The following is a 27,071-nucleotide window of genomic DNA, read 5'->3' as shown; positions in this document are numbered from 1 at the left end:
TTTGATTCCTCTGACTGTGCCTCAAGTCTTTGACACAGAAACTGAGGTTCAGACCTGAAGTTTGTCAGGGAGAGAAAGAAGGTGCAGCTGTTTTCCTAATATAAACAGCTTTGGCTAGAAATATCCCTGTGAATATGTATGTGGGAATTAATTGATTTCAAAGAAATTGTGTCTTTGCGGAAGCATTCTGCTTCAAAGGTAGTTGGGTCTCTTGTAAAGTTGTGTCCAATGTGTAGTAAGTGTCAGAAAAAAGAATTAATAAAACTGTCAGAAAGCTTCCAACAACAATTTTTTCCCTAGCTGTTTACAACTTTTACTTTTTTATGCAAATCGAGGTGGCCATCTTTAATTTCATCTCGTGTGGGCCCCTGCTTTCTAGTTGGTGCCAGAATGAACCCACCTTAATTTCAGGAGAACTTGTTGCCACCTCTGTTGTCTGTAAGAGGCATCGTTGCATAGATGCACAGCTTGTTTCTGTCCAGAGTTTCCTGAAAATATTGGCTGAAAGGAGTAATGAGCAGTTCTGAAGCATTAGAAGCACTGTAGCAAAGTGGGAGTCAGAGAACTTAATATGGTGCCAATTTGGTGGCACCTTCAGTACTGCTGTTGTAGTTAAAGAAACTGATAGCGCTGGGGGGGGGGGGGGGAATTTCTTTAAGTTCTTTGTCATGACTGTCATTATTGTCCTGAGTTAAAGTGGTTTGAATATTAGGTTCCTTCTTGCTTATTTGCTTATTGCTTTACTCTTTATTCAACTTCTCAGGACGATGAAGTTACCAGCTCTACCGATGTAGTCCCTGCCATTAAAGAAGTACCAGCTCCATCAGCTGATGTGAAGCCAGATTCCACCACAGGCAACGTTCATATAGGGCAGAGTTTACCAGCAGGTGATGAGAAACCTGTAAACCTGACAAATAAAAAAGAAAGTGAATCAGCTTCTTCAGTGTCATCGCAAGGCAAAGTCAACGGTAGTTATAATGTTGTGGTTTTTTTTTTTTTAGGAGCTTAAGTATGCTTTTCTGTAGAACAGTTCATCTAATCTAGCTGTAGCATTGGACAGATGTAGTAGCAATATTGAATTTGAAGCATGAGTATTAATCTAGTGAAAACATGAAGGGGAATGCAAGTATCTCAGTGTTTCAAATTCTAATATGGTCAGATGAGACTGCTACAGAGCAATGATATTGGTTTATTGTTAAATGCTGTGTGACTACTTATCAAAGTGATAAATCAAAGCGAACGATTATCAAACTGAATTTAACTTAGACTTAATATCTCTTAATTTATGGGAAAGGAAGAGTATTGTAGAGATTTCTCCAGTTTATTCTTGTTGACTACATGACATTGTAAGTGTTTTCCCTAGAGGATTAGAAAAGCATTTGACTTTCCCATCTTGTTTGATAGAAGGCAAGATCATCTCACTTGGATTCAGCAGTACCTCAGAATTGTCATTTGCAGATCTGGCTTCCAGAAGCTCTGGAGACTTTGCTTTTGGGTCAAAAGGTGAGTTAAGCCTCTGAGATGGATACTGAACAGGACTTCTGCTTCATACAGAATACCTTTGTGCACCAAGCTTCTGCATATTGTCAAATTACTGTATTTCTCAGCAAAACGTTTAAAATGCAAGTCTCTTTAACTGTAGATAAAGATTTCAAATGGGCAAATACTGGAGCAACCGTATTTGGAGCACAGCCACACAGAAAAGCAGATGAAGATGAAGGTGATAGCGGTGATGAAGTCGTACATAATGATGATATCCACTTTGAGCCCATTGTTTCCTTACCAGAGGTAAAGAAACTTCCAGAATATAAAAGAACATTAAGATAAGCATATCTGCTAAAAAAGGAAACGTATAAAAATGCTTTACTTGACTACTTATGCTTCCTATCTGATGTGCTTTGGTCCTTTTTTGTCTGCTGCCTGTGTAGAATCTCGTGCTGTTTTAAATCCTGGTACAACTTCTGCTGGGGGAAGGTATCAGTTGCATCAGTTAATAATACAAAATTTCAGGGTATTATATCTTCACTCAGTGTAGATCATGAAAATTTGTACAGGTAACTTCTAAAAAGTAAAATTGTTTCATTACACCGTATTTGAAAAACAAGGTGTGTTGGGAGGGACTTGAACAATTGTCACTGCTAATGCAACTCAGTTAGGATTTTCTATTGGTGACTTGTAGTTTCAGTTCTCTGAAAGCCACCCAATTTGAAATTTTTGCTCTCAGATAGGTGAGAGATTTCTAGAATCACTGAACGTTAAAGGTGTGGCACAATTAAATGCACAAAGCTAAGGAAATGATTATTTTTAATTTGAAAATAAATAGTTTTTCAAGAAGTAGAGCCTTAAACTTCAGTAAAGCTTAACTTTAGGTAGTCTTCTGTAACTTTTTGAGGCTTGATGCAGTTCCTTGTTTCTGGATTTGGTATTTAGCCTTAGTGCGTAGAACAAGGTGAAAAAAGTTCCATATGGTTATAGCCTGTCTTTCTGTAAATAATAAAATTTAATTACAGATCAATGTAATTATTAAAGAACACTACCACAGCACAAATAAATAATATGTGGTATCCTTTAATTTGAACAGCTAATCTGATTGTAGTTTGTAATGTGCTTTCCTTCTTTCTTAAAAAAAAAATATATATATATATATTGTGTGCGTTTCCTCATCCATTTGTCATATTAGGACTCCTGTGGTTTTCTTTCTTGCCTTACTTGATGTTTTGTTTCGTGTCTCCTTCAGTGTCACTTCTCCCTTCAGAAAAGTTTGTTTGTCACTTAATTCTCCAGTTCTCTCAAGTCTTCCATATCTTTGGAAGATGCCTTAACTAAAGGGTGTTAGAGACCAGTAATACACATACGTAAAGTAACAAGGAGATACAGCTGTCAGCCCTCAATTTACTATTCACAGTTGATATTTATTCTGTTCAGATGCAAATGTTAAGTTCTTTAACAATCTTGAAAAGGTAATGCCCAGAATGCCAGTAGTACTGTATTCTCACTTCTCAGTGTGCACATCATTCGGCACATATGAAATTTTTTGGGGGAACATGCCAAAACACTCAATAGCTTTCGTAAAAAAGAGAAATGCACACAAAAAGTAAAGCCTCATGCAGCACGGGGAAGTAGTGTTGCAGTGCTAGAATTCATTTCAAACACTGGGGCTCATTGGGCTCCTAAATTCTGAAAAGCTTGGGCGTTTCATTTATGTGCATGATGAATATCTGTAGAGCTGTCGGCACAAAACCATTCAAGAAAGGAAAACATGAAATAATTTCTCATTGTAATATGTCAGAACCATGATAAGTGTGTAATATGTAATTCTGTTGGTGACAGCAGTTCTGGGGAATCATAGGTACTCTACTGTGCTGTGTTCTAGGTGGAAGTAAAATCAGGAGAAGAAGATGAAGAAATTCTTTTCAAAGAGCGAGCCAAACTGTACAGGTGGGACAGAGATGCTACTCAGTGGAAGGAGCGTGGTGTTGGAGAGATAAAGATCCTATTTAATACTCTGAAGACATCTTACAGAGTCTTAATGAGAAGGGAACAAGTTCTTAAAGTGTGTGCAAACCATGTAATCACCAATGAAATGAATTTAGTACCTTCAGATACATCAAACAATGCTTTAATTTGGACAGCCACGGATTATGCAGGTGGGTTGTTTTGGTGTTTTTTCACTTTTTAAGTATCTTTGTGTGGCTTTTTTTTCTGAGGAGACTATACCAAACAAAAGCTACTTGTATCTTACTATTCTGAATTAGAGCTGAAGAAACCTGTTCTTGGATTTGTTTTCAGATGGGGAGCTAAAAGTAGAACGACTTGCAGTTAAGTTTAAAGATCCACAAATAGCTGCTAATTTCAAGAATGTATTTGAAAGCTGCCAAAGAAGCATTTCCAAATTGAAGAACAGACTGCCAGAAGGACTGTCCAAGGACACCAATCCCGTTGTTTATTTTGAAGTTTCTGCTGATGACAAACCTTTAGGATGTGTAACCATGGAGCTGTTTTCAAATATTGTCCCTCGAACAGCTGAAAATTTCAGGGCCCTGTGCACAGGAGAGAAAGGATTTGGATTCAAGAACACCAGATTTCACAGAATAGTTACTGACTTTGTGTGTCAGGTAAGCATAACGTGAAGACTGTTTGAGGGAATGAAACCCATCTGGTCTAACAGTGCCACTAGAAAAATCACAGGATAGCACGTGCTCAGTGGCACCATGAATCTAGAGTACAAGATACTCTTTCTTGTCCTTTCTCTACGAGGAGACAAGCAAAGGTGTAAGCAGCACATGCTGCCCTAAGCTGAGCGCTCTTTAACTGTTTGTCAGCTGCCTGATGCTGTTAGTGCTGCCATTTTAGTGTAGAAGAAATAATGGAGATAGAGATTTCTTCTTCCCACAGACAAGGGGCCTGTTGCTGAACAGAAGCAGCAAGGAAAGTAAGGCTTCCCAAAACGAACATTCAGAGCTGTCTCTTTCCACAGAGTGGAGCTTCCATATGCTCACCTGCTAAGAACGCTTACTTTCCACCTTTTGATGAACACTTTACATTTCAGATGACCTGCACTGCAAAATCAATATTCCATCTTTTTAGGTGTTCCAATTTCAGTCTAAAAGGTCTCCTATTTCTTGTATCATGCAGTGGCTTTGTCCTAAAAATACTCAGTTCTCAATATCCTCCTGCATTGCTAGTGAATCCTGATGTAGGCAACACTGCTGTTAAACGTTTGCATGCATTTAGTAGCATGAGCAAGTTCCCCATAATTTCTGAAGGCATAGGAGATCGGTATCTGCTCACGTATACCTTCCCTTCGTTCCTAAAAGTATTCCAAATATTCAGTAGGAAGTATAATGACTTAAAACAGGTAAAATAAACTGAATTCCTTACATGCTACAATAATGCTTTTGCATAGTGCTACATCCCTCAAGGCAGGGCACAATCGTTTCCAAATTCAGAAATGGATAGCAATATACAAATGGCTTGTCATCAGAGTGAAAAACTCTCCAGTCTTGACTGGGTATTAAGTGAATCTGAAGTATGACTCTCCTTGTTCTTTTCTTTAAACTTTCTGCACAAAAGCAGGAAAGTTCTGATCAGTGGTACCATGACTTTTTCTGGGTGGTCAGTTTTGTGCCTGCAGGGACTAAGTGAGAATAGAGATAATCGTGGTTGCCAGTTGTAAGGGCCGAGTGAAGCAGGAAGCAGAAAGTGGGAATGACCCGCTTAGAGTAGTTGCCATGTGGAACAAAGATAAAATGCTGTGTTCAGGATAAACGAGGAACATTCCAGTAATGCTTTGTTACCATGAGCAAATCTGCTGAAGGTGGAAAGCCTTATATCCAAGTAACTATAGTACTTGTGATAACTAAGAATGAGGTTTTACCTATGTTTTTTGAACAAAAACTCTATTTTGGAAAGAATGTAACTGTGCTATTGGTCGATGTTCTCGAACATCATGATGTTCGTGATGATCTTGTTCTTTGGGACTTGAAAGTAAACGCTGTGCCTTTTTTTTTTTTAAGGGAGGTGATATAACTAACCATGATGGAACAGGTGGACGGTCAATTTATGGAGATGCATTTGAAGATGAGAGCTTTGAAGTGAAGCACACGGGTCCTGGATTGCTGTCAATGGCAAATAGGGGTCGGGATACAAATAACTCTCAGTTCTTCATAACACTCAAAAAAGTAGAAGCCTTGGACTTTAAACACGTGGTGTTTGGTTTTGTGAAAGATGGAATGGATGTTGTGAAAAAGATCGAATCCTTTGGTTCTCCCAACGGGTTAGTAAGTGGAAGAGTTGTCATTACAGACTGTGGGCAAATATAGAATTCTGGCTTTTGAGTATACAGATGTTCTAGCAGTATAAATCAATATTTAGATGTTATTGATTAATTATTTCCACTTCTTTAAAAAGGACACTTCTGATGTATAAATGTAAAATTGCAGCTTATGGTTGTTTTTTATGTGTTCTAATTGATTTTTTTTGCATGTTAAATAAGTTCAGACACTGGCATATTTTGGGTGTATTTGTGTTATGACATATTTGTATGGAATGTCAAATTTTACAAATTAAATCTTAGTCTTGTTAAAATAACTATTGTCTTCACTTTGGCTTGCTGAAGAGCAATTTGCATCGTGTTGTGTACTTATTTTGAACATGCTAATTGATGTTGATGGTCAGTAGACTGAAGGCCTTAGAAATGTCATTCTTCCTCTGATGAGCAGTGAGGAAGCTGAGGCAGCTGGGCAGGTGCTGGTCAGGTGGATGCTGTTTTGTGCTGTCTGCAGGCTCTTGGGCACTTGAGTACTTTGAAAGGTAAAGAGCAGTTCTTATGTGCAGTCTGCCACAGGAGTTAGTTCATACTTGCTCGGGAGATTACCTTCCAGACCACGTTGTTTTTGTACATGGTATGTTAAAGTGGCTGGTAACTTTTAGTGACAACCATCTCCTGGAGTGTTATCTGGGAAGCTGTGGTGCAGAGGGGGAACGCGCATGGGTAAGTTCTTTTGAACTTCTCTCTTACAGCTCGGCGCCAGGACTATCAGTATTTTTTTCAGCACAGCCGACTTGCTGTTCATATCTGCAGTTAGAGATGCCTATAGACATCACACGTTTCTGTCACGCGCTCTATCTTCATCTCATGCTTTACTTGTGAGGCTAGCGAGAGCAACCCTTCCCTCAGCCTCTGCAGGGAACGCTGCTTACACAAGCATTACCCTGCACGCCCCTAGCGCACAGATTCGACCCGTGCCTGCGTTACACGGAGCTGTAAGCCAACAGCGAGCCTCTCCCCTGCTCGTCCCCGTTTCAGCTCCACAGCACGGGACGAGGCCCCGCCATTGTTCCCGTTAACCCCCTCCGCCCGCCCCGGCCCCGGCCCCTCAGCGCAGCGGCCGCCTCAAGCGCCGCCTCTTGCGCCTGCGCACAGGGCCCCGGCGAGGGCGGGCGGTGCCACAGCGGGTCCCGGCGCGAGGCGCTGAGGGGGCCGGGGGAAGGCAGCGGGAAGCCCTTGACAACTTTGACGTTTTTATGCAAATCCAGGTGGCCATCTTTAATTTCATCTCGTGTGGGCCCCTGGTTTCTAGTTGGTGCCAGAATGAACCCACCTTAATTTCAGGAGAACTTGTTGCCACCTCTGTTGTCTGTAGGAGGCAGCGTTGCATAGATGCACAGCTTGTTTCTGTCCAGAGTTTCCTGAAAATATTGGCTGAAAGGAGGAATGAGCAGTTCTGAAGCATTAGAAGCACTGTAGCAAAGTGGGAGTCAGGGAACTTAATATGGTGCCAATTTGGTGGCACCTTCAGTACTGCTGTTGTAGTTAAAGAAACTGATAGCACTGGGGGTGGTGGGGGTGGGGGGAATTTCTTTAAGTTCTTTGTCATGACTGTCATTATTGTCCTGAGTTAAAGTGGTTTGAATATTAAGCTCCTACTTGCTTATTTGCTTATTGAGCAGATTGCAAGATGAGCAAGAGATCATCTTGTCCAAACTCACTGCTCAGGCGTCCTAGACACAGTTGCCCAGGATCAGGTCCAGATGTTTCTGATTTTTTTTTTTTTTTGTACCCGAGTTTCTATTTCTGCTATTCTGGCCATGGAAGGGGAAGGTGGGTCGAGTCAGTATGCAGAAGTAAAAGCCATACAACTAGCCCTAGAGATCGCCGAAAGAGAAAAATGGCCAGCATTGTATCTTTATACTGACTCATGGATGGTGGCAAATGCTCTGTGGGGGTGGCTGCAGCAATGGAAAGAGAGCGACTGGCAGCGCAGAGGTAAACCTATCTGGGCTGCTACCCTGTGGCAAGATATTGCTGCCCGGGTAGAAAAGCTGGATGTTAAAGTATGTCATGTAGATGCCCACATGCCCAAGAGTCGCGCTACTGAAGAACATCAGAACAACGAAGAAGTGGATCGAGCTTCGAAAATTGAAGTGGCTCAGGTGGACCTAGACTGGGCACGTAAGGGTGAGCTGTTTGTAGCTCGATGGGCCCATGAAACATCAGGACATCTGTGGAGGGATGCCACTTAGAGATGGGCTTGTGATCGAGGGGTGGACTTGACCGTGGAGGCCATCACACAGGTTACCCATGAGCGTGAGACCTGTGCTGCAGTCAAGAAAGCCACGAAGGTAAAATCTCCCTGGAACAGGGGGAGATGGCTAGGGTTTCAATACGGCGAGGCCTGGCAAATTGACTATATCGGACCACTCCCCAAAACCCGCCAAGGCAAACGGTACATACTCACCATGGTAGAAGCAACTACTGGGTGGCTGGAAACATACCCTGTAAACCATGCCACGGCCCGAAACACTATCTTGGGCCTGGAAAGACAAGTATTGTGGCGCCATGGTACACCAGAGAGAATTGAGTCTGACAATGGGAGTCACTTCCGAAACAATCTTGTTACCTCCTGGGCAAAGAGGCATGGTATTGAGTGGGTGGACCACATCCCTTATCACCCACAAGCCTCTGGGAAGGTTGAGAGGTACAATGGACTGTTAAAGGCTGTGTTAGGAGGAGTAGGTGCTGGGACGTGGAAACAATGGGACACAAATCTACCAGAAGCCACTTGGCTAGTTAACAATAGGGGGTCTGACAGCCATGCTGGTCCTGCCGAAACAAAACCCCTACACACTGTGAAAGGAGCTAAAGTTCCCGTAGTGCATGTAGGAAGGTGGATGGGGAAGGCAGTGTGGGTTGCTCCTGCCTCGGGAAAAGGCAAACCCACTCGTGGGATTGTCTTCGCCCAAGGACCAGGGTATACCTGGTGGGTCATGCAAAAGAACGGGGATATCAAGTGTGTGCCTCAAGGAGATTTGACATTGAGAGAAAACTAATCTGTACTCTAAGTTATATGTTGTAGGAAGATGCTGTAGGATCAACGACAGGTCAACTTCGCAAGGAGCCGGGCAGTGCAACAAGGACTTGAGCTAAGCTGGTGCTGGCGTCCAGACATCCAACTCCACCTGCCTTGAGTGGCCACTTTGGCAGATGAAGACCTAATCATCAACAGTTCTTATGAACATTTTCCAAGAGAGACCTATGGAATGAAAAGATACAGCTGCCTATTAATCCTGTCCTGTTAAAGGACCAGGAATAATGATGAGAATGCTTGTATGCTAAAATATGGGGATCTGAGTGTGACACAAACGTTATGGAATAAGGGGTGGAGGTTGTACTGGGTCTGGCTGGAATGTTAACTTTCCCGGCAGCAGCCCATACAGTGCCGTACTCTGTCCTCGTAGCTGGAACAGCAGTGTTATCACACCAGTGTCGTGTCTACTGCTGAGCAGCAGTGGCACAGCATTGGGCCTTTCTCTAACCCTCCTAGGGGGCGGGCAAAAAGTGAGGAGAAAAACATCACTAGGGCAGCTGACCTAAACCAATCAAAGGGATATTCCATATCACATCACGCTCAGCAATAAAAGGTGGAAACAGGAGGAAGAGGGGAGGGGTGGGCTCTCCTTGGGAAAACGTCGGTCCTCCTCTTGAACACCGGCTGCGTGCGCTGAGGCCTTGCTCCAAGGACGTGGTCAATCATGGCTCATTTGTGGGAAGCAGAGAGTAATTTCTTTCCTCTGCACTTCCACATAGCCTTCATTTATTTTATTTGTTTGTTTTCCTCCCTTCTTTTTATTTTTCCCTTTTCCCCTCCCTTTTCCCCTTTTCCTTTTTATTTCCCCTTAGTTAAATTGTTTAGTTCATAATAATCTTTATTTAATTATTATTTCCCTTTAATTAAATTATCCTTATCTCAACCTGTGAGGTGTTCTTTGCTTTACTTCTCCCCCTCCTCATCTAAAGGAGGGGGGGTGAGAGAGCGGTTGTGGGGTTTAGCTGCCCAGCACGGTAAAACCACCACACCTATTCGTGAATGAGGGAAATACCAGTACGATTCTACATGATAGAAAGTAACTTACAGAATACAGAGGGTTTGGTCAACAAATTTATTGAAAACACTAAAACCAATAAATACTTTTTCAAGTACAAAAGAGAGTTGGCATACCACAAACAGAACAACAATTTGATTGAAAGATACTGCTAGGCATTTGTGCCACTCCCAAATTATGCAGAATTGCTTTGGCGCTTATGGTGACACGAAAGCGTTGTGGATGTTCTATTCTGAGCAGTCCTTCAATGGTTTGGCGAAGCGCAAATAATTCAAACATATTCTTATTGCTTCTGCAAAAGATTTAACATAGAATAAGTGACATAAGATAATTGGGGCTTTGAGCAACCTGGTCTGGTGGGAGGTGTCCCTGCCCATGGCCGGGGGGTGGCACTGGGTGATGGATACGGTCCCGTCCAAACCAAACCGTTCTGTGATTCTTTGTCTAGCAATTTCTCATGCCGTGTCCAGTAGTTTTTTAAGTCCCATTCAGTTAGCTTAAATTGATGAACTGGCCTAATTGGCTTAGGTCCGGGTCTAGTCAGCAGTTAATCACTTTCCTGGAGCCATAACAAAAAGGAAACTTTGGCTACCTCATCTTTCAGTCCGTGCATAGATTGATTCAAACAAGTCATGGAACAAAACTTTGAGCATTTCTCCGTAATTCTTTAGGAGATTATTTTTTCATTTCAATATGTCTTGCTTTATACTGGTCGCTGTAAACGCTTAAAATACATTTTCACTGTTTTGGATAAGCAGTCTTTATTTATTTAAGACTATATTTTTAATGTAAAGTGTGTTCTTTTTCTCCACAGATAACACCTTACCATCCCATTTGGGTAAAAGTCAGAGTTATAGCGAACTGCAAGTTGCCCATCAGAATCTCCAGGTAGGAACTGTAATGGCCTCAGACATTTTGTAATGATCAGTAATGTTACAAAGATTCTCACTTTTGACAGAGAATTCAGAAATTACTAACTATATCACTGTCATCATCCACCTCTTCTCCTAAATTAGTTCACTGACTTGGTAATGACATGGGTAGTGGTTAGATCAGATATTTGCTCTGCTGAAGGGAGTTTGAACACAGTGCTATTATTCCAAGAGTTTTGTCTTGTGATGCGGTCTTGGCATGGAGAGAAACACCTGCAAGCACTGCTTTTCCTGACAGCACCTGAAACTATGCTCTTCACTCTGGGCATTCAAGAGCACTTGCCCTCTTGGCTTGATCTTCTGTGAAGACCATCCCTCCTGCCTTTACTTTTCTGCTGCTGGTGACTCCCAATAGTTTATCCACCAGCAGGCTTGGGCCACTAACTAAAGAGCTCCCAAACCTGCATTGGTTTTATTCTGTAACAGCTTCTGTGCTTCTGCTAGATTTCCTGCTGGGACTGTCTTTTGCACCATCCAAGATCAAAAGAATTGTGCGTATCTTTTTTCTCACCACTTTCCTAGAGGTGCTTCCCACTAATTGAAGAAACAATATAGCAATCTAGTGTTTAGGGCACTGGACTCTTTTGTCTTACAGGTAATAGCATTATCCAAAACTTCTGGAAACAAAATCCTACTTTTAATTGTCTATGCTGTTACTTGAACAGCCATGCAGAGTTGAATTCTGCATTTTGGAAGGCCAAGCAGTCCTGCCGCAAATCCAAGTAGTTTGCGTTAGCGTGTGAGGAAGCTGAATGTAGATGGCCATTAGGATACTTTTAATTAGTCAGCTATTGTGTAACACTATAATTAAAAACAAAACCTAAGCATATCTGCAGAGGAAAGAATTCTAGTTCACTATAAATCGGTCATTTCATGTGTTTCGAAGCCGTTTCAACATTTTTTTTCCTTGGTATAGAGGGAGCGTTCAGCACAGGAGAAATATGCACTGGAACTTGAGAGACGAGAACGTGCTCTAGTTGAGTGAGAAAAATTGCTTCACAGACGTGAAGCAGCTTTCGCTGCAATAAAAGATGCTGATGAAGATGTTCAGGCAATACTTGAAACTATGAAAAAGGTACAATAACTTACTTAGTGATTCTTATTGCTCCCCATACATTTTTACACTGGGTGATGGATAAGGTCCCTTCCAAACCAAACCATTCTGTGATTAACTCCAAATGCTGGAGCAGATAGGTCATTTGTATGGCACGCTTTGGATTATGCAGACGAGTTGCTAAAACTAGAGCAGCTTGCAATTTGGTTTGAAACACCAGAGGGAGCAATGCTTTTCAAAAGTAAGTTTGGGGAGGCACAGAACATTTTAAAAACCTTAGAATCGAATGTTGACACATCTGTGACTCAGAGCAGTGGGACTGCAAGAGAAATGACAAGTCAGGATATCAAGAAGTCTAATGGATCGACCTCAGGGACCCTGAACTCTGTATTTCAATTCCCAAAAGATGGAGTGACCAGTGCATCTGGTAACAAAGCCAGTCTTACTGACTTCTCATTCAGAAAGGAAGCTCAGCAAACCTTTTCTTCTGCTGGGTTTGGACAGTCACCCTTGAAGAAGGATCAATGGCAACGTAAGGTACGTTTAGTTCCAAATGAAGCAACTGCAAAGAATTGTGTATCATGCCAAAGCCCAAATGCAGATACGTGGCAAACACATGGCACCCCATCAATCTACTGCAAGTTTCAGAGCCACTGGCAACACTGTGCAGGACAAATTTGGATCTGCCTTTGCTAAAAAAGAAGGTCAGTGGGACAGCAGCATGCGTTCAGTGAGAAATGAACCTGTTGCCTCCCAGAATCCAAGCAAAATGAATACAGAAGTATCTTTGGTGACGGAGCACTGGAGCAGGCTGCCCAGGGGGGTTGTGGACTCTCCTTCTCTGGAGATATTCAAAACCCACATGGACGTGTTCCTGGGTGAGCTGATCCAGGTGTTCCTGCTCCAGCAGGGGGATTGGACTAGGTGATCTTTCAAGGTCTCTTCCAAGCCCTAAAGTCTGTGATTCTCAAATTTCCTTTTCCAGATTCACAGATACGTTCCCACAGTTTTGATACTCCCCGGTGGACTCAAAAAATATTTCCTCTCCTTTTCTTGTGCTCAAGGCCACCGGACGCCTTTAGTTTTGACTTTCGAACGATGCTTACAGCTGACTGTGTAGCACAGTCCACCGAGGGAATAGTTACTGGTTTCCTTGTTGTGTTGATTTCGGAGGGAAGGGTCTTCCAAGGCTGCAAGCGTTTCTTTTGAGGGTGCTTTTCATCCCTGTCCACAAGGTGTCAAGCGTGAGTCCACTCTGGCGTGTCAGTGATACCTGAAAAGATGGACCGAAAACGCAGAGGCCTGTTTTCATTTAAATTCCCTTAAAGTGAATTAAGGTGAAGGGATGTGAAGTGGCTGGTAACGTTTAGTGACAACCATCTCCTGGAGTGTTATCTGGGAAGCTGTGGTGCAGAGGGGGAACGTGCACGGGTAAGTTCTTTTGAACTTCTCTCTTACAGCTCGGCGCCAGGACTATCAGTATTTTTTTCAGAACAGCCGACTTGCTGTTCATATCTGCAGTTAGAGATGCCTATAGACATCACACGTTTCTGTCACGCGCTCTATCTTCATCTCATGCTTTACTTGTGAGGCTAGCGAGAGCAACCCTTCCCTCAGCCTCTGCAGGGAACGCTGCTTACACAAGCATTACCCTGCACGCCCCTAGCGCACAGATTCGACCCGTGCCTGCGTTACACGGAGCTGTAAGCCAACAGCGAGCCTCTCCCCTGCTCGTCCCCGTTTCAGCTCCACAGCACGGGACGAGGCCCCGCCATTGTTCCCGTTAACCCCCTCCGCCCGCCCCGGCCCCGGCCCCTCAGCGCAGCGGCCGCCTCAAGCGCCGCCTCTTGCGCCTGCGCACAAGGCCCCGGCGAGGGCGGGCGCTGCCACAGCGGGTCCCGGCGCGAGGCGCTGAGGGGGCCGGGGGAAGGCAGCGGGAAGCCCTTGACAACTTTGACGTTTTTATGCAAATCCAGGTGGCCATCTTTAATTTCATCTCGTGTGGGCCCCTGGTTTCTAGTTGGTGCCAGAATGAACCCACCTTAATTTCAGGAGAACTTGTTGCCACCTCTGTTGTCTGTAGGAGGCAGCGTTGCATAGATGCACAGCTTGTTTCTGTCCAGAGTTTCCTGAAAATATTGGCTGAAAGGAGGAATGAGCAGTTCTGAAGCATTAGAAGCACTGTAGCAAAGTGGGAGTCAGGGAACTTAATATGGTGCCAATTTGGTGGCACCTTCAGTACTGCTGTTGTAGTTAAAGAAACTGATAGCACTGGGGGTGGTGGGGGTGGGGGGAATTTCTTTAAGTTCTTTGTCATGACTGTCATTATTGTCCTGAGTTAAAGTGGTTTGAATATTAAGCTCCTACTTGCTTATTTGCTTATTGAGCAGATTGCAAGATGAGCGAGAGATCATCTTGTCCAAACTCACTGCTCAGGCATCCTAGACACAGTTGCCCAGGATCAGGTCCAGATGTTTCTGATTTATTTTTTTTTTTGTACCCAAGTTTCTATTTCTGCTATTCTGCTATCATCATCAGAATAATCTTTGCCTTATGTAGTACCAGCATGCAGTTGGGCTTGCAATATTTAATTCCTTAGGAGATCCTAATACTTCCCTCCAGTTATCTGTGAATTTTGGGTATTTAACTATTTGTGAACTCTAGGGGAATGGCCTTAAATTGAAAGAGGGTAGATTTAGATTAGACACACAGAAGAAATTCTTCACTCAGAGGGTGGTGAGGCCCTGGCACAGGTTGCTCAAAGAAGCTGTGGCTGCCCCATCCCTGGAGGTGTTCAAGGCCAGGCTGGATGGGGCTTTGAGCAACCTGGTCTGGTGGGAGGTGTCCCTGCCCATGGCCGGGGGGTGGCACTGGGTGATGGATATGGTCCCTTCCAAACCAAACCGTTCTGTGATTCTTTGTCTAGCAATTTCTCATGCCGTGTCCAGTAGTTTTTTAAGTCCCATTCAGTTAGCTTAAATTGATGAACTGGCCTAATTGGCTTAGGTCCGGGTCTAGTCAGCAGTTAATCACTTTCCTGGAGCCATAACATTGCCATAACATAACATAACATTGCTCCTTCAGTGAATTGCAGTTCTGATGCTCTTGAGTATGATTAAAATCATCTGCTTCCTAGTCTCAGTAAAATCTTTCTTTCTCTTTCTCTTTTGTGCAAACTGAAGTATTCATAGAGGACTTACATGATGATCAGGATGCTTGTTGTATCCGTAGAGTATGCTACTTATATTTAAATGGCGGTTATAGTTTGCCCCATATTCTTTTCTCACAGATCATGCTCAGTAACAGTGTCATTCTTTAGAGAAGAAAACTTTCATCCTCTCTATTTCCAAGGCCATTAGACCATTCTTGAAATATGCACTCCATTTTTTGTGTCACTTCTTGATGAAAAGTAATCAAATATGTATTGCCTATATACCTAAAGAGGTATTGTGCTTATTCTTCCCCTGTAAGCTGAAAGGCTGGGCTGCAAGTCAATGAAGAGCCACTACTATTTTATTTATCCTGGCAGAGGTTGCCTGGACAGGTTAGGGAGTCCCTGTCCTTGAAGATCTTTACAAGTTGCCTGGACATGGTCCTGGGCAGCCTGCTCTGGGTGGCCCTGTTTAAACAAGACACTTGGACGAGATGGTCTCTAGAGGTCCCTTCCCACCTTGGCCATCCCGTGATTTGTTGAGAAAGTGGACAGTGATTTTGTTTCTATCACTGCCCATACTGAGAAGAAAAAAATTGAACTTTTAATTATTTAGCAATCACATCAAATGATTTCAATGCGATGGTTAAGTTAAAAAGTGAGTTTTGAATCTTTGGATATTTGAATGTTTTTTGATTCTTTCAGTTAAGTAATGTGAACAAAATGAAAAAGATCCCTGAAGATCGAGCAGGATGCGTACAAGTTCGCTTAGAGGATTTACAAGTAAGGTTTCTTCTTACAGGGACCTTTTTCCTTTATAGTTAACAAGTGAAATATAATTCATTGTTACATTTTATTGTAGCAGAAGCATGAAATTTTAATGGCACGAAAGTCCAAAGATACAGAAGTGGTGCAAGAACGTGTACCTGTTAAGGAGGAAAAACAGACAGAAGCATCAAAAAGTGTAAGGATTGGTTGGGCGAGGTGAATCTGTTCAAACAGAAAGAACTGTTTGAAAGACTTCAGGCAGTAGAACATTATGTACCTGCTAGAAATTAGAAAATGCTAGAAATTAGAAAAATAAAATGATTTGTTTTTTTTGTGTGTGTGAATTAATTACAGTAGGAATAGGTAGACGCTGTATTGGGAGAAACAGATATTCAGGTGAAAGAATAAATTATGTTGCTAAAAATGTCTTTTGAATTTTATATTGTGTATGTATATGTTTTTTACTTAACTGTGTTTTCTTCTTCCTCTCACGTTATCTCTCAACTATAAATTAAAATTATATTCTGCCTGCACAGAGCAAATCTTAAACTTATTCTGGTTCCTGCTACAGTACAACACTGTCCTTATGAATAACACCAGCTGAAGTGTAGTTGGAGAAGTCCAATAACAAATTTTAATTTTATAAGCCAGAGATGGTTGTACTGCTGTTATACTTTGGATAAATGGTCTTTAATGTGGGAAAGAATAAATGCAGTATTCATATATAGTTCCAAAAGGATACCTTGTTTTCCTTAAAATACCTTCTTACATCACTTAATGAAATACTGTCTCCATGTTATTCCAGTCAGTAGCAAGTCCTCTGCTAGTACTCTGCCAACATTTCCTGACTGGTAATGACTTTCTCCTGCTAGAGGCTAAACTGAAATGAGAAAGAGATCTTCACACCATTCTACTTGATCTATATCAGATTCCTTAAAACTGTACTGTCCCTATATAGCCAACATATTTCTCTGCGTACGTAGGTTTTAGCGTACTTTAGTCGCAAGTGATATATGAGCAGTATCAGTAGTTAGAATTCTGAGTGAAGAGAAGAACAGTTGTCTGAAGGTAGATACAAGAAACCTTGTGAAGGTTTTAGAGAGATGTTCGTGCAGTATGTCTTCAGGAACCTCTGGATACCTTTCACAGAGCTTTTCTGTACAGTTGTAATAGAGGGACAGAATGACAATTTCACGAAGTCTTTATTCTTCCAACAATGCTAGTTACACAGTTAAAATTTAGCGTAAGTAGATTGTATGAAATAAAGCAAAGGAGTGTATTAAATGTATTAAAATGAGGGGATCATGCACAGATCATTAAATACTTTCTTTCTCCTATGATCCATTTAGTTAGAGTGATTTTGTATGTGAAAATCTCTTCCCAAGCCTTTCATAAACATTTGTTTAAGCACAAAATAAAGCATGTGCGTATTACTAATGTACTCGTATATTTTAGTCTATTGGTATTGTGGTTTAGAAAATCATAGACTTGAAAACTGAAATAACTGATGTTGTGGATGTATTACAGTTACTACCGAATTCAAAAGTTTACGACCCCTTAACTATTCTTATGGACTGGATCTCAGACCAACACCTTCGCAAAACAGAAATACAAGAAGAGAGAGAGGGCAGTGAGAAACCTCAGTGTGCTAAAGAAAACTACACTCTAGACAATTGTATGAAGGTAAAGGCATTTGAATTTGTTTGGGTTGAAATGTTAAGATTCTTTGTATTATTTCTGAGTGTAACAGGTCGGCCTGTTTTACACACGCTTTGAATACATGAATTAAAAGAAAACAGCAGTTAATCCATCAGTATTAATTCCAACAGTGAGATGTAATAGATAATTTTTCATACAGATATTTATACAGATCATTTTTAAGGAAATGTGTAGTGTTCAGTCTGACCTTGAGATTCCACCTGTCTTTCTATTTTAAGTCACTTCTCAGCTGATAATTTATCTCGTGTTTTATCTATAATACTGTATGTAATTCCTTTTTCCTAAGGAGATACACACATCTAATTTAAAGTATTTTAGTGCTGATACTAGGTATTAAAAGTTCAAGTTATGTCTTATAAAAGATGATACCGTGCTATACTTGTAACGCTTTTTTGGGATACCGAGGTTTGGAAATCAGTGAAGCGTTCAGGAAATCTGCTTTTTCTGTTTGTTTGTTTGTTTGTTTAATTATTATTCTATCTAAAATTTGTAGCCCTTGGTATTAGACTTCAGAGCTTGAGCTCACACAATGTCTTTCCACTTTTTGTGTAAACCCGTGTAAAATGTAAATTCAGTATATAATTCTGTTACCTGTACCAGATCTGCCCAGTGAGTATTTGTACATGTAGTCTGTTAAACTCCGGGAATACGTTGATTTTAGTTTGGTTTAGTTTTGTTTAGTTTGCTTTTTACTTGTGGTTAGCTTGTACTGTAAGTTCGTATACTGCACGTAACTTTGCCTTTCTGTATTTTTACAGCTTTTGCCTATGGTCACTGGACAGCTCCAGTGGATGCCATTTGTGGATCCTAAACTACATATGTCTGTGATTCAATTTATCTACTGGTCTCTAACGCAGATAGACACTGGTAGTCAGGTAAATTCCCAAGAGATATTTTGTATTATAAATGAGTGTGAAAAGTAGATATTTTCAGGGAGTATATATAAAAGAAACTTTGCTGTCTTTGCAAAGCATAAATGCCTACCACAGATACATAGCAAATGAAAAACTAATTCTCACCAAATTAACTTTCTCACATTCATTGTAATATTTTGCACCGTGTCTGTAAACATATTTTTGCACACATATGTGATCTTTGTTGCAGTAGTGTGTAGCATCTCAGAAATGGTATTTTACATATGTGCTTACAAAACTTGTGAACTAGGAAAAGAAATATATTTTTGTTCGCTTTATGCATGAGATTTGTTGAAATTGATGGCAACGTGTGGCAAAGTAGCAAAGGTATTTTGATTCCTTTGTTCTCTACTCAGTGTCTAACTGAATAGAACTAAGCTGGTGGTTCCAGTGCTAATGAGAACGTATTTTAAATGAGCATGTTAGTAAGTTTGATTCTGAAGTAATATTTCTGCACAGGTTTTTGAAAAGTCCAATACATCTTACCTGTACAGTATTCTTAAGGGTCATGTTTAGACCTTAGTTCTGTAAACGCTTTTGTAGGACCTAGCTTCAGGCATCTTCACAAAAGAGGGTAGTGTAGTAGGCAGCACTGATTAAAGCTGAGTTTGAACTGACTTTATTCTGGAACCAGAGGCAAATTAAATAATGTCAGCATATCAGGGGCCCTGACTACCTTGTTTCTTTGTGAAGTGTGTGTTGACTAGGCCCTGTGCTAATGTTGTTCAAGTGCTTGTGGAACGCAAAGTAGTATCCCATGTACAGACTATATTGCAATACACGGTCACGACATCTGCTATTTAATATTTAATCCTTAGGGGAACATACTTACTTAGCAGACAGGATTTTCATGTATTTTAATGTTTACGCTAAATGTGCATGTTGTTTGAAACAGGATGCAAGCATGACAGCAACAATGGAGAGACTTGCAGAAGTTATTCTCAAAGGCGCAGTACAAAAGGGAAGCATGCAAAAATGGACTAAAAAGTCTACACGGGGTAAACCAAAACCTGCACATTTCTTTAAAAGCTCCTCTATGCCTTTGAGGTTTCTGTCAACTTTAGCTGTGCTTAGAACAGCAAAACGAAGTAAGTTCTGGTTTTTATTATGTCTTTTTTAAATTATCTTTTTCTTTTTCTTTTTTTTTTTTTTTAAATCTTATTTTCAGGTATGTGCCCAGACAAAAAAAAACAATGTACAAAATGCAGCAGTTCAATGATACTGGAGCATTTGTAATGCTTTAGTAGTAAAGGATGTTTTATTTGAATTTTACCACCTGATGAAGCATAATATAGGGAAGCAAGTATGAACCTTGCTATTATTCATGTCATAATTTGTGTGGTCATTTTAATATGCTTTATTTATGTCAGTGAGATCAACGTATTTTGTGACAAAGGGGAAAAGAGATGTTGGTAATTCTCTCAAGCAATCACCGTAGCAGTGATTTGTTTGTCAAGATCTGCACTGCATATAATGGTACAGCTAATTGCTCCTCAGTAAACCGAAATCAGTAGCAAATTCAGAACAGTTCTAGAATTTCATTGCTTTGTCAAAGTTTAATGTAAAGCTCATATTCTATCTAGCTCTTACCTCTCTGCTGTCTCCCCTTTTCTCCTACCAAGTCTGTCACTGCAAGTGGCTACCCATAAACATGATCAGCATTGAAGAATGCTACCATATGCTGATGCAGTATAGTAATGTATTTTGTTAACAGGCAAAAGCAAACGAGGTCGTACTTGTCTGGAGATATCGCAGTTCTTAGTGACTTTTGCTTCAGTTCATGAGAGTTACTCCACTTGTGCAATTTCCAGGATGCCGTAGCATCTCTTCTCAGCAGCAGTTTCTTTAAAAACAAACAGGGCCTGAAAAGACAAAAAACATTTTCTTTGAAGTGATGACAAAAATACTGACCTGCGCAGTATTTATACTGGTAGTATTTAGAATAAGTAGGATTTAAACATTCTGGAAGACCACCCTGTCACCATTAATAAACAAATACAGTATTTCAGCTGTTGGAGGGAAGAATCAGTGTATTTTCAATTTCAGTATCATATAGTTTCAGTCAGAATATTTTGGTGAAGCATGATTACCCTGAAATTGAAACTCACATTTCTAGAAATGTTTGATGAAAATGATGCAAATGAATTACAATACAAAAAAAGTACTTATTGCAGAGATTAACTGTAAGCAGATGAAAGCTGTTGATCAGAATGAATCAGTTTAGCTTCTCACGGTCGGTTTTTACTGCGAGCCTATAGAACATGGAAAAAAATTACCTGTTAAATTTATGTTGAAACTTACCGTGTATGAATTTTCATCACTGACCACATGTCTAATGATCTAGCGATGACAAAGCAGCACATTCAGTTTAAACATATATATCCTGTTCCCTTCAAGATGCTAATATCCAGCAGATGGCACTGTAATTAAACTTTTGCTATGTGATAAATTTTTCCCTTACTCTTAATTTTCTGTGCTCCAGATGATCAATGCTATTCCAAGATATTGAGGAAGATTTGACATCATGAAATTAAGAAAACTGAATTGATTCACTTAATCTAAATTCTCTGAATAATTTAGTGCTCTCCAAAATGGATGCATATATAACGTGGATGCATATATAACGTAGATGCATCTATAACTTAAACTACAGCTTTTTATGGAAAGGAATGTGAATAGTTGCTGTCATGACAGTAATTGCAGTTATTCAGATGAATTAGCCTTTTACTCCTTTATTAGAGGCTTCCCAAATGTTGAAACCAATATAGTCCCAAACTATGCAGCTTGTGATTTCTTTTCTCTCTTAAGGAAGAGATTAGAAAGGTGTTATATTTGCAAATATATTTTGCTCAATTTGTGAGTTGTAACTTGTCTTTTTTTCCACTCACAACAATTTTTGTAAGGAATAAAAATAGGCAGAAGATGCATTTAAATAAATAAGTAAATTAATATTTTCAGCCATTTAACTTTTTTTTTTTTAATTAGTATATATCTGCAACAGTAACTCTTAGGATAAATATTCATGTATTTGTGATCATCTAATGGAACTGTGATTACATAATTTTTATTCCCTGTTTTCTGTTATCTTTCAGTGAATTACCTGACTCAGGCATTTCGTTCCCTTTGCGTGGACTTGAAGACAGATGAAGGAAAGATCTTATTTTTGCAATACCGATGTGTGCCTATCATACTAAGCCACTTAACTATATCCAAAAAATGTCTCCTTTTTATTGCACTTAATGCATTAGTTGAGATGGCCATGAACAACGATAAAAGTGAGTAATTGAAAAAAATACATACAAAGTTATGATGAAAGTAGGTGAGGTAAGCATAAATACCAAATCAAAAATAACGTGCTGCTTCTCTATAAATAACCTGATCTAGCATTAGCATTCATTTGTGTCATTTAAATTCATTAGAGATATAAAGTATGTTTCTGAATTGTCCGTCTCTTCTCACTGTCAGCATCCAAGCTTTACATCTTGTCCTGGTTGCTTTCTTAGTGGTGTGATTTTTTTTGATGTTTAGTTTAGCTTTTCTGTTTATTCCACTGGTTTACCTTGCTGACGTTTTGCCAATGAGTAATTTTCTTTTGAAGTAAGGCTGTGCCAGGGCAGCCATTTCATGAAATCCTGTTAGCAGGTGGAGATAAAAAATAAATAAAAATAATAATAATAAAATAAAAAAACTTTTATCTTTTTTTACCCCCCTAATGTGAACAGCTCACCCCTAGCCATTTTTCACTTTAAAGTAATTGGAAATGGCACATCTGTAAGGGATGGTTATGTTTCAATGAGTTGTACTGTGGTGTGGTCCTATAAAAGGGTTAATAGTCTCCTTCACAGTGGTTTTCCAGGTGACACAGGCAAAGAATCAGTTGATAACAATCTGGATGAACACACAAGTAGTGAGCCATTCCAGTGTCATGTGGAACAATCCTTGTTAATTTTCTTAAAATAAAAATTATTCATTGTTTTTTGGAACAGAAAAGGGAAGGAGAAGGGACTGCTGCTATTTGTGAAATGTATATTGTTGGCTTGGGGTATTTTGTTACCATGTACTATAGGGGCAAAAACAGAAAGCGTGTTTGACTTGGGATGGAACAACGTTGAGTTAGAAGGCATTTTGTAGTGAGATAAGTGGCAGAAAGATTTACCTGATGTTGTTTTCATCCTTTCAGACCGTGTGGTTAGTTTATTTATTTTTTTTTTTTACACTAAAGTATTTCTAATCATCATAATTTTGATCGGTATAGTAACTGGGAAAGAAAAACCTAAGCAGGGTTGATGGTATCTGACATTACTTTGAAGAAAAATTCCACTAACAGTACATGTACAAGTAGCTGATCTTGTGCTAAAATATGGAAACGTGTTACCCAAAAAAACAGCCTCTGACCAACAAGAGTAGAAGTCTAAATTTTTCCTCTATGATATGCAATCCCTAAGCATTCTTTCGATTTGCTGGAATAATTTTCTGAGTCTACATGAGTATTCCAGTATTTTTCTTCAAAAATATTACCGTTACAGCTTATGTGATTAGAAACTAAGTGAGGAGAAAGTGCTTTTTTTTTTTTCCAGATGTTCTTTTTCATAACTTAATTTTTTAATTTTTTTTTGTGAAGTATTTTTATGGATTCAAATTTTAATTGTCCAGGCTGAAAGATGAGTCAGATGCGAAATACCAAATACTTTGCACTGCCTCTTCCTGTAACTGCATGTACCTGTTGTTACAGTAAGCAGTATATGCTAATGGTTCTATACTTTTTGGACCTATCTGAAGCCCTCTTGTAGGTTCTTTTTCCTGTAAAAAAATAAAAATAAAAATTCCTGTCCTCATATTCCAGAAATAAGACCTAGATTCCCTCATACATTGAGGGAAATTACTTAAGCTGCATGAGAAGAAAGGACCTGTTGGCCTGAGACAGACATTTCTGTGCTTTGATAGAAATTATAAGAGATTCTGCAGTATTCCTTAAGCCCGTTGGCCGACTTGGTTTCAGTACTCATTTTTTTCAGATTGTAGAGCAGTATCATTCCTTTTGGCTTCGTGGTATTTCTGACCCAGTGGGTGTCCCAAGTTTCCCTTGCTAGTTCACACATCAGCAATGCTGATAAGGCATCCAGTTACTGAAAACGTAATGTCAAATGTAACCGTTCAGGTATTGGTACCATCTGTTTCCTATCTATACGTAGTATCTTAATGACAAATTAGAATTAATAGTCTTATTGCTGTTCATCTTTACTGGCACGCAGCTTTTCATATACCCCATCCCTGTTTGGTTCAGGTGTTTCACATCCAGAATCCTGTCAATCTGTCTTGTTATAAAGGTAGTTCCTGGCCTCCAAGGTGTAGGTTTTTGTTCTGGTCTTTTCTGATCTTTGTAAACTTCTGTTCAGTCCAGTTTACTTCTGTGACATAAGGAATCCTGTTCTATTTTTAACCTTTTTTATTGCTTTTTTGTGTGTGTGTATGTTTGTGATGGTCATTTAAGAATGATGGTGGCCTCCCGTACATCCTGTGTCATAGCTGCGTGAAGGTCTTGCACATCTAGGAAGCTGAAGAACAATTGATACCATCCTGAGGTCAGCATGTACTGGGTGATGAGCTGGACCTGTCCTTGGGCTCTCTTAACTCGGGGTCACCCACGAAGGCATCCACACTCGAGGGGCCTTGCACTGACTGTTACCTTGCCTGCCCTCCGATGTGCTATAACCACTGGCTCTTACCAGGCCCAGCTGTTGACGACGAGAATCAGTTAAACTCAGCAAATGGTTCCAATCTTGCCAGTGACTGTGTAAGAGACAGCAGCTCATCAGCAAGCTGTTCAGTGTTGTTACTGGTTCTTTTTCTGTGGTCCTTATGTAACTTTTCCACGAGCTAACTCTCCATCACTCTGTTGGGTTGGTCCGGTCTCCTGGCAGATCCACATGCAATTAGAAACGAGGCAAAACCGTAATGGTTAATTTGTTAAAACATGAACTTCAAGCTGGTGTTCCTGACAGTCTTCATTTTCTGAGGTGACAGAGCTTTAGCTATAAAACAGAAATTTCTGAATGACAATAGCTGGTGAGACTTGATGCTGTGAGTGACTGATCACTTTGAGGGTAAATTTCAGATGAGTTCTGTCAACAGTGATAAATTGCTCATTGTTCATTACAGCCTACCAATGAAGTTAAGTTAATGTAACTACAAAATGCTGCAATTTTTTATGGTTCCTATGGGAGGCTTTTGCAGATTATTTAAAATTGTGTCAAATCCTGACAGGATAGATTCCAAGTTAGTTTTTCTACAGTAGTTAATAAAAACAAAATCTGTGCAGAGATGATGCAGAAAAATATGTAAAAATATACAGTTTTTATTCTTCTAGTTCATCAGATAGACAGGCATTTAAATTATATGCTTATTTTGTACATTTGTGATGATTTAAAATCTATTCTGCAAAAGCTTATTTGAAATGAATATATAAAATGAATAGATAAACAATGTAGGAAAAATCTCTTTAAATGCATGTCTTTATCAGTTTGCTTTCATGTGATTGAACTTTGTGAAACTTGAGGTATTATTTCCACTTTGGCTCTTCTGCTTTATGGTAAAATTCCCTCAGCATATTTTTTATATTGTTTTATAAACCTCACAGTTAAAACATTTTACAGTGTATCTGTATGTATATGTGTGTGTATATATATTAATAAATTTTTTTTAAGATACCTTAAGACCGGTATTTTTAATAATAAAATAATACAGTATTATTGAGACCAGTAAGAACAAGCCAGCAAAGAAATGCCCAAGTAAGCTGAATATGGTATTTGTTTACACCTACAAAAAGGAATTTAAGGCATTTTTAGATATTTAAGGATATTTATAGGAATAAATTGTAGGACCTCCTTCTTCTACAGTAAAAGTAGAATAATATTACAATAACTATTAATTTAATGGCATATTCTAAGTAACTATATCCTGGGGCATACCAAGTGTGTTTATATGCTAAGGGCAGAGTGCAGTGAATAGTGACTTGTTTTGTTGGATTCCTAACAAATGTGTTCAGTTCTGTGACCTATTAAATCGGTACTTATGTTCTTTATGGTGTTGCTCTAAATCAGTCTGTACTATTAGAATCAAGAGTGAAATAACACAAGGGAACAGATTTTACTTTATTCTGAATTGACTAAGTTTTGGAGAGCAGGATAAATAGAAAAGATTATACTATATGGCCATGTTTAAAAATTATCCAGCATTTTACAGGAATTGTTTTGATATTCAGGTGTTCTTATCCAACTCTGACCTCTCAATTATGATTCTGCCTGTCTTGAAACGGTACGGTGACAGTTTTGATAATGAAAAGCTGTCTAGTCATCAGTGTCTACATGTACTATTTCCGTACGTCATTTTGCAGCAGCTTAAAATATTTCCTTGTCAGTTTTTTTAGCATAGCTTATTGTTCTCCTCACGTCATCATACGAAAAGGAGCATTGAATAAACATGTTGAAGATAAGATTTTTTTATCTGAGTTTAAAATTGCTCAGTGTCCTGTTTTCCTTTGTTCTCAAGGGAATAGGCCTTGTTTTAATACCACAAGTGCTGGTAATATCAGAATTCTTAGGAACTTGGGTGGGTTTTGTTCTTGGTTTTACCTGATTTTTGCATCACATGCCTAGAATATACCCAGTTAGTACATTGTTCTCATGGTTGCACAGCATGAGGCGCATATAAAACCCTCAAAAGCTATAAATCAATGATTTAGTTTTCCATGAGCCAAGTGCTGTGATTAAACTTTTTAACTATTTTCTTTTACAGTTTACTTAAAGATTTTCCTGGAAGACTGCAGTAATGAACGCTTTTTCCATACTTTTGCTGCATTGCTTCAGAATCGCGAGCTAGACATTTCGATTTTGGAAAGGATTTGTTTTATATTACAGAAACTCTCCGAAATAAAGTAATCCTTTACTACCGTTTTTCTGTTAATTGCCATTAGATCACTGAACTTGGGGACCTTTCTCTTTTTTTAAAAGCTCACCTCTGTTTTGACGTTCATTTGCTCCAATACAAATAATGCTGGACTTTCATTGTTAGCAATTATGTTTAAAATGTTTGTCACAGATATGTAAGATGAATCTCTCAATTTGACTATATATCTGTGTAGTTCAGAATATGAACTAAAAAATAACTAGCCTAAAGAACATATATTCCTCATTTATTTAGATGACAAGGATGCTTAGAAGAAAACCCTTCTTTTCTTCCCCCTGACCTTCGGTTTTACTGAGTTACTTGGTAAAAATGTCCTCTGAAAATTGTTTTGTATGTGACTTAAATTTCAGTTTTGTCAATTTTCATCTCTATCAAAACAAACAAACAAAACAAACAAAAAAACAACACACGGTTTAAAGTCTTGAGCTATTTAAGACTTTGGGGGAATGTTAACCTTTACAGAATAGGTTTCTGTTGCTTACTGGTTACTAATTTATTATAACAAAGACCTTCAGCATGTCAGTGGTAGAATGCTGTTGAGTTCCGTTGATGTGCATTATTTAATGGGATTGTTTCATTTATAGAAGCAGGTATTTACACTAAACTGTTGCTTACATTAGAGTTAGTTATTTACAAAACTGAGGGTTTTGTTTGATTTTTCTTAGGAACAAAATTGAACTCTG

General features: G+C 39.5%; 2 protein-coding genes across 4 annotated transcripts in view; both read left to right on the top strand.

The window, feature by feature from the left end:
* The window catches only part of RGPD4 (RANBP2 like and GRIP domain containing 4), a 30,927-nt gene extending 24,837 nt beyond the window's left edge, over nt 1-6,090 (top strand). For all 3 annotated transcript variants that reach the window (XM_068679330.1, XM_068679327.1, XM_068679324.1), the window contains 6 exons: nt 764-968; nt 1,405-1,503; nt 1,643-1,788; nt 3,374-3,647; nt 3,790-4,115; nt 5,517-6,090. In XM_068679330.1, coding sequence (XP_068535431.1) covers nt 764-968; nt 1,405-1,503; nt 1,643-1,788; nt 3,374-3,647; nt 3,790-4,115; nt 5,517-5,822 — 1,356 coding nt within the window. In that variant the 3' untranslated portion in view covers nt 5,823-6,090. The remainder of the gene's footprint in view (nt 1-763; nt 969-1,404; nt 1,504-1,642; nt 1,789-3,373; nt 3,648-3,789; nt 4,116-5,516) is intronic.
* A 7,583-nt stretch (nt 6,091-13,673) lies between these two features.
* Nucleotides 13,674-26,797, top strand: CCDC138 (coiled-coil domain containing 138). Its single transcript, XM_068679361.1, has 8 exons — nt 13,674-13,847; nt 15,728-15,805; nt 15,885-15,986; nt 17,318-17,473; nt 18,268-18,384; nt 19,319-19,511; nt 21,516-21,698; nt 26,218-26,797. The coding sequence occupies exons 1-8, from the start codon at nt 13,836-13,838 to the stop codon at nt 26,358-26,360; spliced, it is 984 nt and encodes a 327-aa protein (XP_068535462.1). The 5' UTR covers nt 13,674-13,835; the 3' UTR covers nt 26,361-26,797.
* The last annotated feature ends 274 nt before the right edge of the window (nt 26,798-27,071 follow it).

The sequence above is a fragment of the Anas acuta genome, chromosome 1, assembly GCF_963932015.1.
Source record: "Anas acuta chromosome 1, bAnaAcu1.1, whole genome shotgun sequence".
Lineage (NCBI taxonomy): Eukaryota > Metazoa > Chordata > Aves > Anseriformes > Anatidae > Anas > Anas acuta.
This window is presented reverse-complemented; position numbering and strand designations above follow the sequence as displayed.